The 13213-nt window shown below is 54.6% G+C and overlaps 9 protein-coding genes across 16 annotated transcripts; 5 read left to right on the forward strand and 4 right to left on the reverse strand.

Moving 5' to 3' along the window:
- Positions 1–969: 969 nt before the first annotated feature.
- On the reverse strand, positions 970–2028 carry KVP17_001406 (uncharacterized protein; the record flags this gene model as incomplete). The annotated part of the gene is made up of 1 exon (XM_068516780.1): positions 970–2028. The coding sequence occupies one exon, from the start codon at positions 2026–2028 to the stop codon at positions 970–972; it is 1059 nt and encodes a 352-aa protein (XP_068377898.1).
- A 140-nt stretch (positions 2029–2168) lies between these two features.
- On the forward strand, positions 2169–3122 carry KVP17_001403 (uncharacterized protein; the record flags this gene model as incomplete). Its single annotated transcript, XM_068516776.1, has 1 exon — positions 2169–3122. One exon carries the CDS (start codon positions 2169–2171, stop codon positions 3120–3122), a length of 954 nt encoding a protein of 317 aa, XP_068377894.1.
- Positions 3123–3659, reverse strand: KVP17_001397 (uncharacterized protein; the record flags this gene model as incomplete). The annotated part of the gene is made up of 1 exon (XM_068516766.1): positions 3123–3659. The coding sequence occupies one exon, from the start codon at positions 3657–3659 to the stop codon at positions 3123–3125; it is 537 nt and encodes a 178-aa protein (XP_068377884.1).
- Positions 3660–3688: 29 nt separating this feature from the next.
- On the reverse strand, positions 3689–4228 carry KVP17_001393 (uncharacterized protein; the record flags this gene model as incomplete). Of its 2 annotated transcripts, none has more annotated exons than XM_068516757.1 (1): positions 3689–4228. In XM_068516757.1, the coding sequence occupies one exon, from the start codon at positions 4226–4228 to the stop codon at positions 3689–3691; it is 540 nt and encodes a 179-aa protein (XP_068377875.1). The 2 variants fall into 2 exon arrangements, with proteins under 2 accessions (XP_068377875.1, XP_068377874.1); XM_068516756.1 differs by having other exon boundaries at positions 3689–4183.
- Positions 4229–4273: 45 nt separating this feature from the next.
- On the forward strand, positions 4274–5461 carry KVP17_001399 (uncharacterized protein; the record flags this gene model as incomplete). 2 transcript variants are annotated; one of them, XM_068516769.1, is made up of 1 exon in its annotated part: positions 4274–5461. In XM_068516769.1, the coding sequence occupies one exon, from the start codon at positions 4274–4276 to the stop codon at positions 5459–5461; it is 1188 nt and encodes a 395-aa protein (XP_068377887.1). The 2 variants fall into 2 exon arrangements, with proteins under 2 accessions (XP_068377887.1, XP_068377888.1); XM_068516770.1 differs by having other exon boundaries at positions 4316–5461.
- Positions 5462–5616: 155 nt separating this feature from the next.
- On the forward strand, positions 5617–8935 carry KVP17_001407 (uncharacterized protein; the record flags this gene model as incomplete). 3 transcript variants are annotated; one of them, XM_068516783.1, is made up of 3 exons in its annotated part: positions 5617–7545; positions 7574–8570; positions 8598–8935. In XM_068516783.1, the coding sequence occupies 3 exons, from the start codon at positions 5617–5619 to the stop codon at positions 8933–8935; spliced, it is 3264 nt and encodes a 1087-aa protein (XP_068377901.1). The 3 variants fall into 3 exon arrangements, with proteins under 3 accessions (XP_068377901.1, XP_068377900.1, XP_068377899.1); XM_068516782.1 differs by lacking the exon at positions 8598–8935 and having other exon boundaries at positions 7574–8593; XM_068516781.1 differs by lacking the exons at positions 5617–7545; positions 7574–8570 and having other exon boundaries at positions 8741–8935.
- Positions 8936–8966: 31 nt separating this feature from the next.
- KVP17_005337 (uncharacterized protein) lies at positions 8967–9278 on the forward strand (the record flags this gene model as incomplete). The annotated part of the gene is made up of 3 exons (XM_068515143.1): positions 8967–8986; positions 9016–9144; positions 9173–9278. 3 exons carry the CDS (start codon positions 8967–8969, stop codon positions 9276–9278), a joined length of 255 nt encoding a protein of 84 aa, XP_068377906.1.
- A 45-nt stretch (positions 9279–9323) lies between these two features.
- Positions 9324–12189, forward strand: KVP17_001395 (uncharacterized protein; the record flags this gene model as incomplete). Of its 4 annotated transcripts, XM_068516764.1 has the most annotated exons (6): positions 9324–10170; positions 10197–10709; positions 10739–11020; positions 11108–11449; positions 11480–11874; positions 11912–12022. In XM_068516764.1, 6 exons carry the CDS (start codon positions 9324–9326, stop codon positions 12020–12022), a joined length of 2490 nt encoding a protein of 829 aa, XP_068377882.1. The 4 variants fall into 4 exon arrangements, with proteins under 4 accessions (XP_068377882.1, XP_068377881.1, XP_068377879.1 ...); XM_068516762.1 differs by lacking the exons at positions 9324–10170; positions 10197–10709 and having other exon boundaries at positions 10837–11020; positions 11108–12189; XM_068516763.1 differs by lacking the exons at positions 10197–10709; positions 10739–11020; positions 11108–11449; positions 11480–11874; positions 11912–12022 and having other exon boundaries at positions 9324–10178.
- KVP17_005338 (uncharacterized protein) lies at positions 12178–13044 on the reverse strand (the record flags this gene model as incomplete). The annotated part of the gene is made up of 1 exon (XM_068515144.1): positions 12178–13044. One exon carries the CDS (start codon positions 13042–13044, stop codon positions 12178–12180), a length of 867 nt encoding a protein of 288 aa, XP_068377907.1.
- Positions 13045–13213: the final 169 nt, after the last annotated feature.

A 13213-nucleotide genomic window follows, 5' to 3' on the forward strand; every position in this document is an offset into this window, starting at 1 on the left:
AGATAGGAGGGGAGGGGTGGGCACCAACAGGGGCTCCGTGAGCGACTCTTGTCTGGTTATCCCTGCCGTTTTGTCGGGTCTCTCCACTCTGAGCGGAGAGACCAGAGAGAGGGAAGCTAGCAACAGGAGATCGGGATGAGATACGGGGGCCGATGCGACAAGGAACATCCGAAAGATCAAATTGCAAATAACATGCGTCCGTGACCTAAATTATGTCGTGCCCCTCTGGCGGTCGAACCTGTGGTGCAGCTGGCACCTGCTACCAACCCAACCCAGCCACGCTCACCTGCTTGTGCACCCGCGGCTACGCATTCGACACCTCAGCGTTCATCAACAACAACCCTGGCTGCCAAGGTGGGTTCCTTGAAAACCCCACACAGCCTACGACATATGCAATGAAGTGGGGGCCACCAATCTCTGCTTCAATGGAGGCGCCTGCGCCTCGAACACCATTACAGTGGGGTCCAACGAAGCGTTGTTCACGTGCACCTGTGGGGCCAGCTACAGCGGGGATTCGTGTGAAAGTGGGTGTTGGTGCTCCCTCATATGAGACTTCAACGACCCTTGTGCCGCCACGGGCGCTCTAGCCCCATGCCAGAACGGCAGTACCTGCGTCTTCTTCCCCTTCAACACCAATCAATACCTGTGCGAGTGCGCTACAGGGTTCACAGGCGACAACTGCGAGACAGAGTTGAGTTATGGAATAGGTGGAGTGGGCTCGGCCTTAAGTTCTGGTGGCACAATCCTGTGGTGGTCGGTCGGTGTGATCCTGTTGTTGGCGTGGCTGTTCTGTTGTTGCCAGCTCATCTGCGCCTGGCTTAAGTCATGCATTGCTCCTCTGCTGAATCTTATTCCATAATTTCACGCTGCGTCTACTTGTTCTTCCTTCAAAAAGGGCATTGACAATGGATCATAGCACCCTAACTGCACAGCGTTGACTTTTGCTTCATTATTGACCCTTATTCCTAACTACACAGCGTTGACTTTTTCTTCCTTCAAAAATGGAACCGTTTCGGAGTCAGACTCGTCGGAATCTCCAACCGGTACCTCTGAAAGTGACATCCGAGCGACCAAACTTGACCGACTCGACTCTGAATCGGTATCAGGCACTTTGGTGGCCACCTGACGACCGTATACGTATACAATGGATCCCACCAGCTTCATGACAAGGCTGAGAGCCAACTCGTATGTCCAAGGGTCACCTGCCAGAATGCCCATGACAGATTGGAGGAAGTTCTTGAACTGCGCGATGGTGTTGGCGGAAACGGCGCTGAAAAACTGCAGGTTAAGATTTGTGGCGATGTTGATGAGCAGTCCCCCGATGCCGATCGGCTGCCATATCAGCAGCAACGATGGCTGCTTGATCACCGCACGGACCGTGGGCAGCTCCCAAATGAGCACAGGTACGAGGAGGAAGCACACAGAGACCATGCTGGTATAGTACAGCATGATCATGCCGTTGTTCTCTGTGTGTGGAAGGAACTTCTTGACGCTGACCATGTGGAGCGCGCTGAGGAGAGCCGCGATGGAACCGATGCCAAACTTCGCCAACGCGGCAGATTCATGCAGGAAGGGTGTCAGATTGAGGAAGAACGACAAAGTGACAATAATGATGCCGAGAACGCTCCAGCGGTTCTGCTTGGCGCCGATGATGAAGTAGCTGGTGACGGCTGCGAGCAGCAGCGTAAGACCCTTGGCCATGTCGAACTGCGCCTTGTCCACCATCTTGAGACAAACGAACGAGGATACAATCATAAGGGAGAACAGCAGGCCAACTACCCATGTCTTGCGTATTATCGACCAATGGATTCCAACCGGTTTGAAGGGCGTGAACCCCATAACACCCATCTGTCCAACGAAAGCCAAAAACGGGTAGGCGATGAAGATGGTGACCTGCTGGAACAGTGCCAGAAACGACGGGGTTAGCTGCTTCGACATGTACATCTTCGCCAGCCAAACACAGGCAACGGAGACCACGCAGTAGAAGGTCCCCACCATGAAAAGTACAGCTACGTTGCGTTCAGCCATTTGGTGCGGTTTTTGGTGCGGTGTGCACGAGCTCGCCGAGGCTATAAATCACGAGGCCATAAGGCCGGATTACTTACACAACTGTCAGCAAGGAGCTTCCCCCCAGAGACTGATCCCGTCGAGAAATCACCCAAAAACCAATGGCGAGCCCCAAGCCACTGTATATCGTACTTTCACTCCTCATCGCTCTCATTACGGTACGCACGCTGTGGATGGGGTACCTATTTCGCTCAGAGGCGGCGTTGGAGTATTTCAAACCTGGGGGGCCCGCCAACGCGGATGGTGACTTACCTCCAGACGTGGTCGTATGGATCGTGACGCCGACACACAAAGACCGGCGCCGGTACGCGGATTTAACCGGAATCGCGGCTGGTTGGTTTCGTCATAGGCATCATATCAGATGGATTCTTATCGAGGACGCTGAAGAAATCGACCTGGGATTCGACGCCTTCATCAGCCAAGAGGGGTTCAACTACACCTACGTCGCCAAGCCCAACGCCCACAAGAGCTGCAAGGGCCTGACTGCACGGAATTGGGGGCTGCGCTTCGCCCTAGAAACCATGGACACTCGCCGTCGCAACTTCCTTATATTCGCGGATGACGATAACCGCTACGCGAGCAGACTGCTGCCAGCGCTCGTACAGGAGACGAAGACGATCTCTGCCTGGCCGGTCGGCAACATAGGCTACGGCATCAGCACCCCTTTGCTAGATGAGCACGGCAGCGTTTACGAGTTTTTCGATCACTACCGGCGACCCTGGTCACTCGACATGGCTGGCTTCGGTGTCAACCTCAACTGGATGCTTACGATGAAACCGGCAGACTCGTGGCAGCTGGAAAAATGCGCCGCGGGCCTTCAGGAGACCAATTGGGTGGACCTCTTTAACGTGAAGCGCTCTGATTTTGTGTGCCTAGAGCACTGCACGCGCCTGTTAGCATTTCACACTAAGACCGTCAAGTACCAGGTGTGGAAGGTGAAGCCCCAGGATTACCGCCACTACAGGAAGGCTGAGAACTTGCCAACTCTAATAGAACGGTATCCAGAATACGATATACGACTCCCTGAAGAGATGGGAAAGACTGAAGCTCCTTAGTTATTGGTATCGCGTTTTCAGCGCATGTCGAATTCTTCTCGTGTCATACCCGTGAGATTCCCTATCCACCTCGGGAATCAGTCGACGCTTCCGAAGACGCAGCAACGATCGCCCAGAGAACAATTCCTGGGCGGCACTCTGGGGCAGCATGACGGTGAAGGAGCATGGCTCCAGCCGCACAAGCTGCACTTTCTGCAAAAGAATTTCATCTGGACACGGGTACCGGCGGCTGTTGGTCCAGAACTTGACGAATATCGAATCAGGTACATTGAATTCGTCGTCAGGGGAGCCCTCCTGCTGCCGGAATTTACGAATCAGATCCTTTGCTGCAGCATGGTCGGTGACTGGCGTCTCGTCGACTTCCGTAGCTACAAGCTGCAGATATGGATCTGCGGTCCAGCACAGCCGGCGCGACTTGGTCACGCTATCAAGCAGAAACCCCACGAAACCGTCGTTGCCTCGCCGTAGGAAACAATCTGTGACATGTGCCCTCCGATATAGCTGCCGCAGCTTCCCAACTGACCGGCGAACCTCCATCAGGTCCCTAATTCAGCAGGACAGCGTGCTCACTCTTTGTCAAATTGGAATATGGTCCAGAAGCCGGTGAAAAACTCTGATGAGGAATTCGCCCCTGAGGAAACGTCGTCCTGAAGTATCTCGGCAGAGGTCGAAGTGACTGTGTCGGCCTCCTTTGATGGGGCAGAGGTAGAAGTCAGTGTGTCGACCTCCTTTGATGGTGCAATTGTGGCTTTGACATTGGAAGGAATGTCATCGACGTCTTCCGACCTGCGACAATCCATCCTGGGAAATCGCATGGCTACTTGTGGTGAACCTTGCTGATTCCTTGCCAGCTCGAACCTGAAGCCGATCCGCCTCAGGTACTCGCGAGATCGAATTCCCTCTCTTACGGCCTTCTCCGATGACTCCTCCAGCGAGAAGAAGAAAAGCCCCGCCAACTTGTCGGGAGGTCGACGCATCTGTCGGACCACAAAACTATCCGGATCCCAGTTGTTAATACTCAGCGCAGCTCGAAGCTCTCTCTCTACTCTACTTAAGTCCATGCGCTCAGACGTAAGATCGGTTCGCCCGCAGTAGAACCTACGCATGACGTGACCACTAAATACCAGAAATCTTCCTTAAGTTGACGTGGGATGACTAGTCAACGTACGACCACCGCGGTCTCCTCCAACCCCATGCCGGGCGTTCGGGGGCAGACCGTTCGAACTCTTCATGATATTCGTGGCGATCAATACACCCGCCGGGAAGCTTTCCCACCGAGGCACAACGTTCCTATGGGGTTCCCGTCGGCAGCTGTGACGCAGCCCCCATACCACCTCCCCCCCCTGCCCGTGAAGGGAAACGCGGCACTAATGGAAAACTCCAACGAGCTCTTGTGGCGCGAGATCAGAAAGCAAGGCGAAATTTACACTCCCCGGTTTGACCATTCTACTATCCGTAGAGGGGACCAAGTCTACCTATTCGGAGGTTCTACGGCTAATTTTTATACTGTTGATCAGTTTCTCAATGACCTCTTCGTCTTCGACACCATCACTGGTCTCTGGACGCGGATTTCACCCCAATCGACATCTCCCAGCCCCCGAGCGGGACAGTCGATGGTGATGTACAAGAATAAGCGCTTCCATATGTTTGGAGGCCGGAGTGAAGAGGGACTGCTGAATGACCTGTGGATATTCGATCTCAGACTGAACATCTGGGGACTGAAGAGAGCATCAGGCGTCCCACCTACTCCACGATCGCATCACCGGGCGTGCCTTTGGAATGACGCCATGCTAATTTATGGAGGGGCCGCTGACGATGACGAAGGCTGCGTCTGGAGCCTGGACCTAGTTAGTAGGACTTGGTCCAGGAAGCTAGCGAAAGGTCCCCGGCCTCCCAACCGCTCAGGTCACGAGGCTATCGTCGTCGAGCAGCACCTCTACATTTTCGGGGGGCAGCATCTATCAGGTTCCCAAACCGGAGAAGCTTCCAACGACCTCTGGAGGGTAGATCTTTCGAAAAGCCCCTTGGCCTGGGAGAAGCTTGCCTGCGAAGGCGAGGAGCCTACCGCACGACACGGCATGGCCGGTGTGCGGATAGGTTCGAGATGGGTCTTACAGGGCGGCCGGGAAAGAATCGAAGACGACGTTGTCAGTCAAACAGACACAGCCGTGGCCTTTAATTTCAACCTGAGCAAGTGGCAACCGCTGCCTGAGTCCCTCGTGCCCTTTTGCCAAGCGTCACGATGGGGACATAGACTTAATCTGATACGGACCAAAACTGGAAGCCATTGTATACTGTTGACAGGAGGAGTCACGCTGTGCAAGCTGCCGCTTCACTAGTGGTGTTAACTGTTTTCGTGGACACAACGAATAAAAACTCCAATGGGCGTGTTCTCTGATATTCGAAAAGAATCCATTCTAGGGAATAACACAAATCTTGTTTCCGTTGACAGTAGATAGACTCGTCAGAGTTTTTCGAATAAAAACGCGTCTTAATGCGAGAATCGCTACCACAGCTTCGAGCGACCGACCGAGTTAAACTCCCGTTTGTCTCGTCCTCCAGCGTCAACTGCCACCTTCAAGTGTCTGTGATCAGAGCGGTGGGTGACTTCGCCGTCGACCAGGGGCTGCAGGTAACTGTGAGGTACACAGCATCAGAGGAGTCGCCTGGCGGCCGGCTCCTGTCGTCACTGTCGGACACCGAGCTCAGCACTTCTGTGGAGGTGCCGTCGCGAGTTTCAGACGGGCGGACAAGGACTGAGTTCTCACCTGCGCCGCTGACGCAGCCGCTGCCCCTCAGCTGGGTCGGACCTCGTGACTACCTGCAGCTGGCGTTACACGGCCGAGACGCTCGCTGTCTTGGGGCGTGTGAGAGCTGTAATGGATGCTGCCGACAACGTAGAGTACAGGGGAAACTGCACGGCACGGGCACTCATCCTGTATTTGAACTGTCTACCGGCGTTTTGAATGCAGGGATGCAGGTGGTGATTCTCTTTCCGCCTAAACAGCGAGACCTCGACGGGGCTTCCTTCGAGAATGAACGTATGACCAGACTGGAGCACCTTCGCGACTTGGTCACGAAATTGGAAACACTCACCTGCGAGGAATCCGTCCACGTAGCTGCAGCACGTAGTTGCCTAGAGAGCGCGGTGGACGCCGCGGAGGCCCGACTTCTAGACGTGCCACTTGGCTATGTTCCCTGCTCGTGCGCTGGCCCCGCCTCCTCAATTCTGTACTTGTCAGTGATGCCCTCACTGCGACAAACGAATACTCGTGTCTTCTCGGATTCCAGCCTTTCGCATGCCACAGTTCCCCTTTACATGGCGAGGGGCGTTAGTCCGGACCCGCAGCCCCTACCCACAGGTCCGAAACTAGCTAACCTTAAAGCTGGTCAAGTTAGACACGCTCGAGGCGGCCTCGTGTCCTGCCACGAGATCTACGAGGACTCTGACGACGACCAGACTGCTCCGCCGAAGTCCGGCTTTCCGCCTGAGGTGCTGTGGGACATGGGAATGCACGTAGGCACCGTGGGAATGTGTGCGTCGGAGCTGCTGGCGTGGCGGGCGGTGGAGGAGGCCAAGGCGCCGTTAGCGGGGAGGCGAGGCTCGCCTAGTTTGAAGGAAATAAAGCAGCTCCGGCAACTTGCCGCCAGCGTACACCCCGGAGTGGGGTACATGACCGCCAAGGAACAGTCGGCGTTCTGGACTCACAGGTGGTACGTGCTCCGTCGGTGGCCCAGTACTCTCCCTAAATTGCTGCTGCTGTGTTCGTGGAAAGACCCCACTGAACGTCGGTCGGCTTTGCGTATGCTCGACGTCGTCGCACCGGCTTCCTCGCTGTGGACTGTGCTGCCTCTGCTCTTCCCCTGCTTCTATGTTAGTGCCTCGGACCATTCGGATGCTAGCGAAACAGCGGCGTACCTTCGATCCTGGACGGTGAAGCAGCTGTTGTCCCTTTCTACTGCTTCGAATGCTGCCTTCTGGGCTGATCTGCTTGTATGCGTCCCTCAACTCGTCGCTTGTCTGCACACGGAGACCGAGTACCGCCGCAAACCACTGGCGGAGTTCCTCTTCTCTATGGCGACCGACGATCAGACACAGGACCGGGACCATGTTTGGCACGCACGATTTGTTGACCGGCTTTTCTGGGCTCTTGTGGTCCAGCAGCATGTGTGCCCAGTGAGTACTCTGCTGCTCTTCCGGTTGCTGAGCAAGGAGTATCCATTTCCACAAGGGTCCATAAACAACTCCCGAGACATGGCCGACATCAACATGGAATCGCTCGAGCACCCCACACGCACCCGCGCGTTGGCCTCACACGAGGAACCCCTGAAAAGGCAGATGGCCTTTATAGAGACGGTGCGATTTATTGCGGAAGGCATTCTGGACCCATCCAAAATTGCGTTCCTCATCACATCTTATAACGTAGGGTACAGTGGTACCTCGTACGCAGCTGTTCTCCTTCCTCACCTCCACCAGCGACCGCAGGACACAGCTCCTCCGAGAACTCCTGCAGAGCATCCACTCCCGGCTGGAGCACGGGCCCCTCGAGGGCCACCCGTACCTGCTGGACCTGCTGGATGTGCAGCCGCCTGTCCGGTTGCCTCTGGACTCCGAGCTGGATGTCGTCGGGGTGGACGTCGAGCAATCGTTTGTGATGAGGTCCTCTAGGTACCCTCTCGTCTTGGGATGTACGTTGAAGGATGGATCTGCCTACCGAATTCTGTACAAACGAGGCGACGACCTGAGACAGGACGCGCTGATGTCGCAGGTGGTACAGGTGGTGGCGCACGACATTCGAGGCATGGAGTGGGAGCCCCACGTTACGCGGTACAATGTCTTGCCCCTCTCAACATCCGATGGTCTTGTTGAATTTTTGCCCAACGTCACTCCGATGTCCGATACACGTAGAGGGTCTCCAGGAGGCCTTCGAGAGTCCATGGTCTCTGTGCCCAGCTTTACGTCAGCGGGACCAAGTCCACTTCCCCGGAGCGCCTCTGAACCTGACGTTGACTGTTTCTCACGACACCACAACCTGCTCCTTGTGCCCGACATCGCTGACGACATTCACCCTGAGGTGCTTGAGAAGTTCATTGTCAGTGCGGCAACATACTCTACTCTCACTTATATCCTCGGGGTCGGAGACCGCCACCTAGATAACATCCTCATCACTTCTGACTGGAAAATGCTACACGTGGACTTCGGGTACCTGTGGGGAGATGACCCCAAGCCGTTCCCTCCTCCAATGCGTATCTGTAAGGAGATGTTGGCGGTAATGGGGGGGCAGGAGTCTCCCGGATTCCAGCGGTTTACAGCGTGTATGCGAGTATTCTACCGACTGCTGCGCCAGGGCCCAGCCTCTAAAATTTTACTGCTGCCTGTTCCGGTGTGCGTAGGGTTGCCTTCAGTCCTCCGCAAGGTTCCAGGGCCTAGACATTACACAGACAGCCGTGAGTGGGAGATCACTCTTTAAGCAGTTCAAAGCACAGAGTCCTTGCTGGCCGCCCTTCGGAGCTCCGATTGCATCGCCATCAAAACGTCCTCCTCCAACTCTCTAGAACGCTCGCTGGCAGAGTCCTTCGGGGACTACGATGACGCTCCAGCTCGACACCTCCTACTCATGCACCGGCCACTGGTCTCCCTGCACGACGAGGCCTCGTTTGTGGTGGAGTTCATGTGCAGCCGCCTCCGCGTGCACGAGCGATTCATCAAGGCGGAGCAGGAGTTCGTGGAGCAGGCGTTGATGCCCAGTATCAGCTCCCTGATCCCGTCTGTCGTGGACACGCTTCACGACTTGGTTCTAAATTTCAAATGAAAGTAGCTTTCAAAATCCGTGAAATCCTACGATGGAGTTCCCCGCAATGCAGTGAGTCCTCCGAGAGCAACCTGACGAAGTACGGTGACATTGACAATGTCGTCCCCCGAGATGGCACAGATGGCAGCTGACGTGCTGAAGGTGGATACTGAGATACATCCTGAAAAAGCGGAGAACACGATAATCTGTGACTGTAAGGACCTCACAGTGTAAGCCAGAACTGCGGTAGTCATTCAGCTGCGTGAAAGCAACGGACATGAGAGTGCTTAGACTGAAGACTAACGCGCTGTACCAGTCCTTACATGTGGTTATTGGGTGTCAAGAGGAGCTAGGATGTCCATGATGATGATGATATGCGTCTCAAGTGCAGAATTCGCCCCATTTTTGGATGGAAGTGCCAGTCCAACTTGTACATGACGTGTTCAAGCAGATCACTCCTCAATCACAACTGTCGTCATCGATATTCTCCAAACGGCTGGACAAAGAGAGCTTCCTGGAGTACTTGGATAAAACGAGTCACAGCATGTCGCGTCTGCCACTACCAGGCGCCCTGGGGAATCGACTTTTCATGGTGATCGACAAGGATTGCAGCGGCGACATTGACTTCCAGGAGTTTTCGTACGCACTGACCAAGCTTCACTCAGGCACCACTGAGTATCGAACTGACATGATTTTCGACATGCACGATCTGGACGCCAACGGTGTCATATCACAGAAGGAGTTTGCCATCATGCTGACTAATTTGTTGGACTCGCTTACCCCTCAAGTGGTGGAGGAATTCAATCGGGACTTCGCTCAGATTGAGGAGACTCCGACTGCTTCAAAGAAGAACACGTTGACATTGCCGTCAATGCGCACGGCCATGTCATCCTACTCCCTCAGAACCTCGAGGAGTATCTCTTGCGACGTACGGCAGGCCTGGGTGGACAACACTGTAATGGAAATTTTCACGGTGCCCCGGAGGACCATCAGGTCTGAGTCAACATCTTCGAGAGGCATGTTGCCGTTTCTCAGTCGGCAAGAGTTCGTTCGGTCTGTCTTGTCGCATGCCGCTGTATCACGCCTGGTGGACCTCTTTTTTAGTGAAGGCCTGCCGTTGAAGGCACTCTTGCCTATCGCTCCGTCTGGAGAAGCTGATACGGGATGGGTCCACTCTGGATGGCTCGTTGATAGGAGGCGATTCAAGAGGAAGACGGCTTATTTTTTTGGGTTCTACGAAAATAATTTCCTCTACTGTGGGTGAAGATTCCCCCTTACACAGACTACGAACGACCAATGGCTCCCACTCCCGTCGGAGTGATCTGCCTCACGAGCGCCACCGAAGTGTGTGCCCACATCATGCATGATGGGCAATCAGGTCTTCCGCCATCTGAGGGGAAACCTGACTTCCGTGGCCCTCTGTACTCCTTCGAAATCTGGTTCGGCAAGAAGGCGCGAGTCCTCTACGCGGGATCGAAGGCGGAGAGAGACCAATGGGTCGAAATCCTCTCCCGGCGGGATGTCTTTCACCACGCCTACGCTTTTTTGGAGAAATGGGCGTGTGGTCGTTACGGTACTGTATTCCGAGCCTGTGATAAGGCACGAGACAACGTCGTTGCCGTGAAGGTCATCGAACGCAAAGTCGAAGCAGTCAGCCGGCGTCAGCGACGGCAGCTGGCTTATCAGCGGGAACGCGAGATGCGACGAAGCGAGATTGCCACACTGCAGGTCCTACAACATCCGAATGTCGTTCAGCTCATTGACGTTGTGGGCAATTGCAAGTATCAGTATATCGGTAAGACTACACAGGGCATACAACTCCAGTCCTAGAATGGATCTCGATGAGTATGTCCTCGATCATCCACACCCTCCAATCAGCAAGGATCGCCATTGACGCTGTACAACCAGCGGATGTTCTTTTCATGCCGCCCATCGCAGCCGTACAGACGCCAATGGATGCACCACGTGTGAAGACCTGCCAGTTGGAATCTCGACCTGAATACTGCGTGCGGATGGTGTGCATCGGTAACGACAGCAACGTCAAACTGCTGGAGGTCGAACACATTCCAAACCCAATTGAAATACTTATCAAGGTATTCACTGGACGTAAGTATGAAATACTTATAAAGCCGTTTTATCAATTATAATTATTATTAGTTTGATTACAATTCTTGGATTATAAGTGTTCCTCAGAAATTCTCGAGGGTCTGGCCCATATCCACGCCAGCTGCCGCAATATTGTACACCGAGACGTGAAGCCAGACAATATTCTGTTCGACGTCCACCAAGACGTGGTGGAGCCCTTGAAAAACCTGTATGAGGCCTGCGCCCTGTTATGTGCCCGGGTTTGTCAAGGAGGCTTCCATGCAGATACCGTGCGATGGATGTTCAGGTTTACGCGGTCTCTGGGACTTGTCGTGTGCGTGTTGACCCGAGCAGCGTTGATGAGCAGTCGCTGTCACTCGCTTGGGTCGTCCCACTTGACGCCGAAAGTCGGAACTCTGCTCACGTCCACAGAGTTGCTCGGGGCAAGGAGTGAGGGGTCTTCCAATAGCTCCCGTGTAGTGCTGAGCCTTCCTTGCGCTAAGACAGTAGTCGATGGAGCCACGTGGAACGCCAGCGAGATACCAGAAATGAAGGAGACGGAACTGTCAGAGCGCACCTGCAATCCATTCATGATCGCAGAGGATTCGGAGCTTTGGGAAAGTCTGGAGACGGTGACACCTGCGGAATTGACTCGTATGATCCGTACGGTATCCAACGAACTTACCTTCTTTTTGGACCAGAACCTCACAGTGAAGATCGCAGATTTCGGGTTCGCAGTGGTGCTGGCCCCTGACGAGGACGAACTGGTGTCCAGCCGTGAGGATCTGGATGACGCCCCCAACGGAGGAAAGAAATGGTACCGGCCTCGCGGTTGTGGACAAGAAAGGGGACGCCGAGTCGCATCTATGCCGCGAGTGGCAACGGAAGACGTCGGAACCCAAGCCTACGCAGCGCCAGAAGTGCTCAACCAGCAACCCTACAGCACTCTGGCAGACATGTACTCTGTTGGTGTACTGGTCTGCGAAGGACTATGCGAAGGGAGGATCCCTAGACGAGGGCTAGAAGATAGATTGCACACTGTTCGACATGAAGACCTACGCCATATCACGAGCGTCGGTCGCGACTTCATCCGTCGAGTAGTTACGAATAATTCGCGCCTGTCCGCTGAGGAGGCTCTCGACCACCCGTGGATCACAGGAGGGTCTCTCGAGTCTTTCCTACGAGAATGACGCCTCGAAGCCAGTCGAAGTGAAACGGGCTGTGAACTCCTTAGACCTCGAAACGAGCTCCGAGAATTCCCGGTGACTCACGCCCCTACCCACTCCGAGATCCTTCTCAGGGTCGAAGCTCTTCCAAGGGCCATCAGCGTCCGCTGAGTGCGGTCGCTGCCGTTGGGTGAAACCCTCGCCGAGCTCGAGGAGGGAGGCTCCGCGGTCACTAGTCAGTCTCTCCCACTCGTCACGCAACCGCGTCTGCTCCTTTTCGCGGAGGAATTTGTTACCTTCGCTCTGTTCCACCTCCGAGTCGAATACCGATTTCAGCTCTTGTGGTACGTCCATCCAGGTATGTCGCGTTGCCAGAGGAGTAGATGCAGGCATGACGCAGAACGTAGGCAAGGGACCCACCTCGACGTCAGACGAAGGGCTAGCAGCATGTGCCTTTACGTGGTCCTTTAAAATCTCAGCAGGGACCTGGGGTCCGATTCTGGTCTCACCAGTAGACTCCATTTTAGTGACTGGTGCGAGCAGTGGGCAGTTGAGAGAGCTCACTGCCTTCAGCAGGACTGGTGTCAGAATTTCGGTAACATTGGTGAAGTGATCCGCAGGTCTCTCGAACAATGTGACTCCAGATTCACTGCACCGGACCAGACCTACAGCATCATACAGGTGTCGCAACTTCTTTCGAACTCTTTTGTCCGTTACCTGATCCACACTAACCCGAATTCCTTCATCAATGTCTCGGAGGGCGTCGATGATCAGCTTTCCCGTTTCTGCGGTGATCTGTAGAAGTTCGACCATCAGTCTTTCTACCTTCTCCACGTCCATGGCCCACTCGACATCTAACCGTCTACGCTTTGCGGCCATGTATTGCGCGAATTTAGGAACAGAGAATCCTTCTGCACCAGTCAGGGTCAACAACATCCAAACCACCCAAACAAAGCAACACATAAACACTGCTCACAAAGACAGTCTTCGCAGCAGCACAGATCACATGTGTCCTCTCCGAGCTCACTCAAAGCCTTGCGACGGCGTC

This window comes from the organism of the source record quoted next (genome assembly GCF_019968985.1).
Source record: "MAG: Porospora cf. gigantea B chromosome Unknown PgB_NODE_169_length_31750_cov_117.216, whole genome shotgun sequence".
Classification (NCBI taxonomy): Eukaryota; Apicomplexa; class Conoidasida; order Eugregarinorida; family Porosporidae; genus Porospora; species Porospora cf. gigantea B.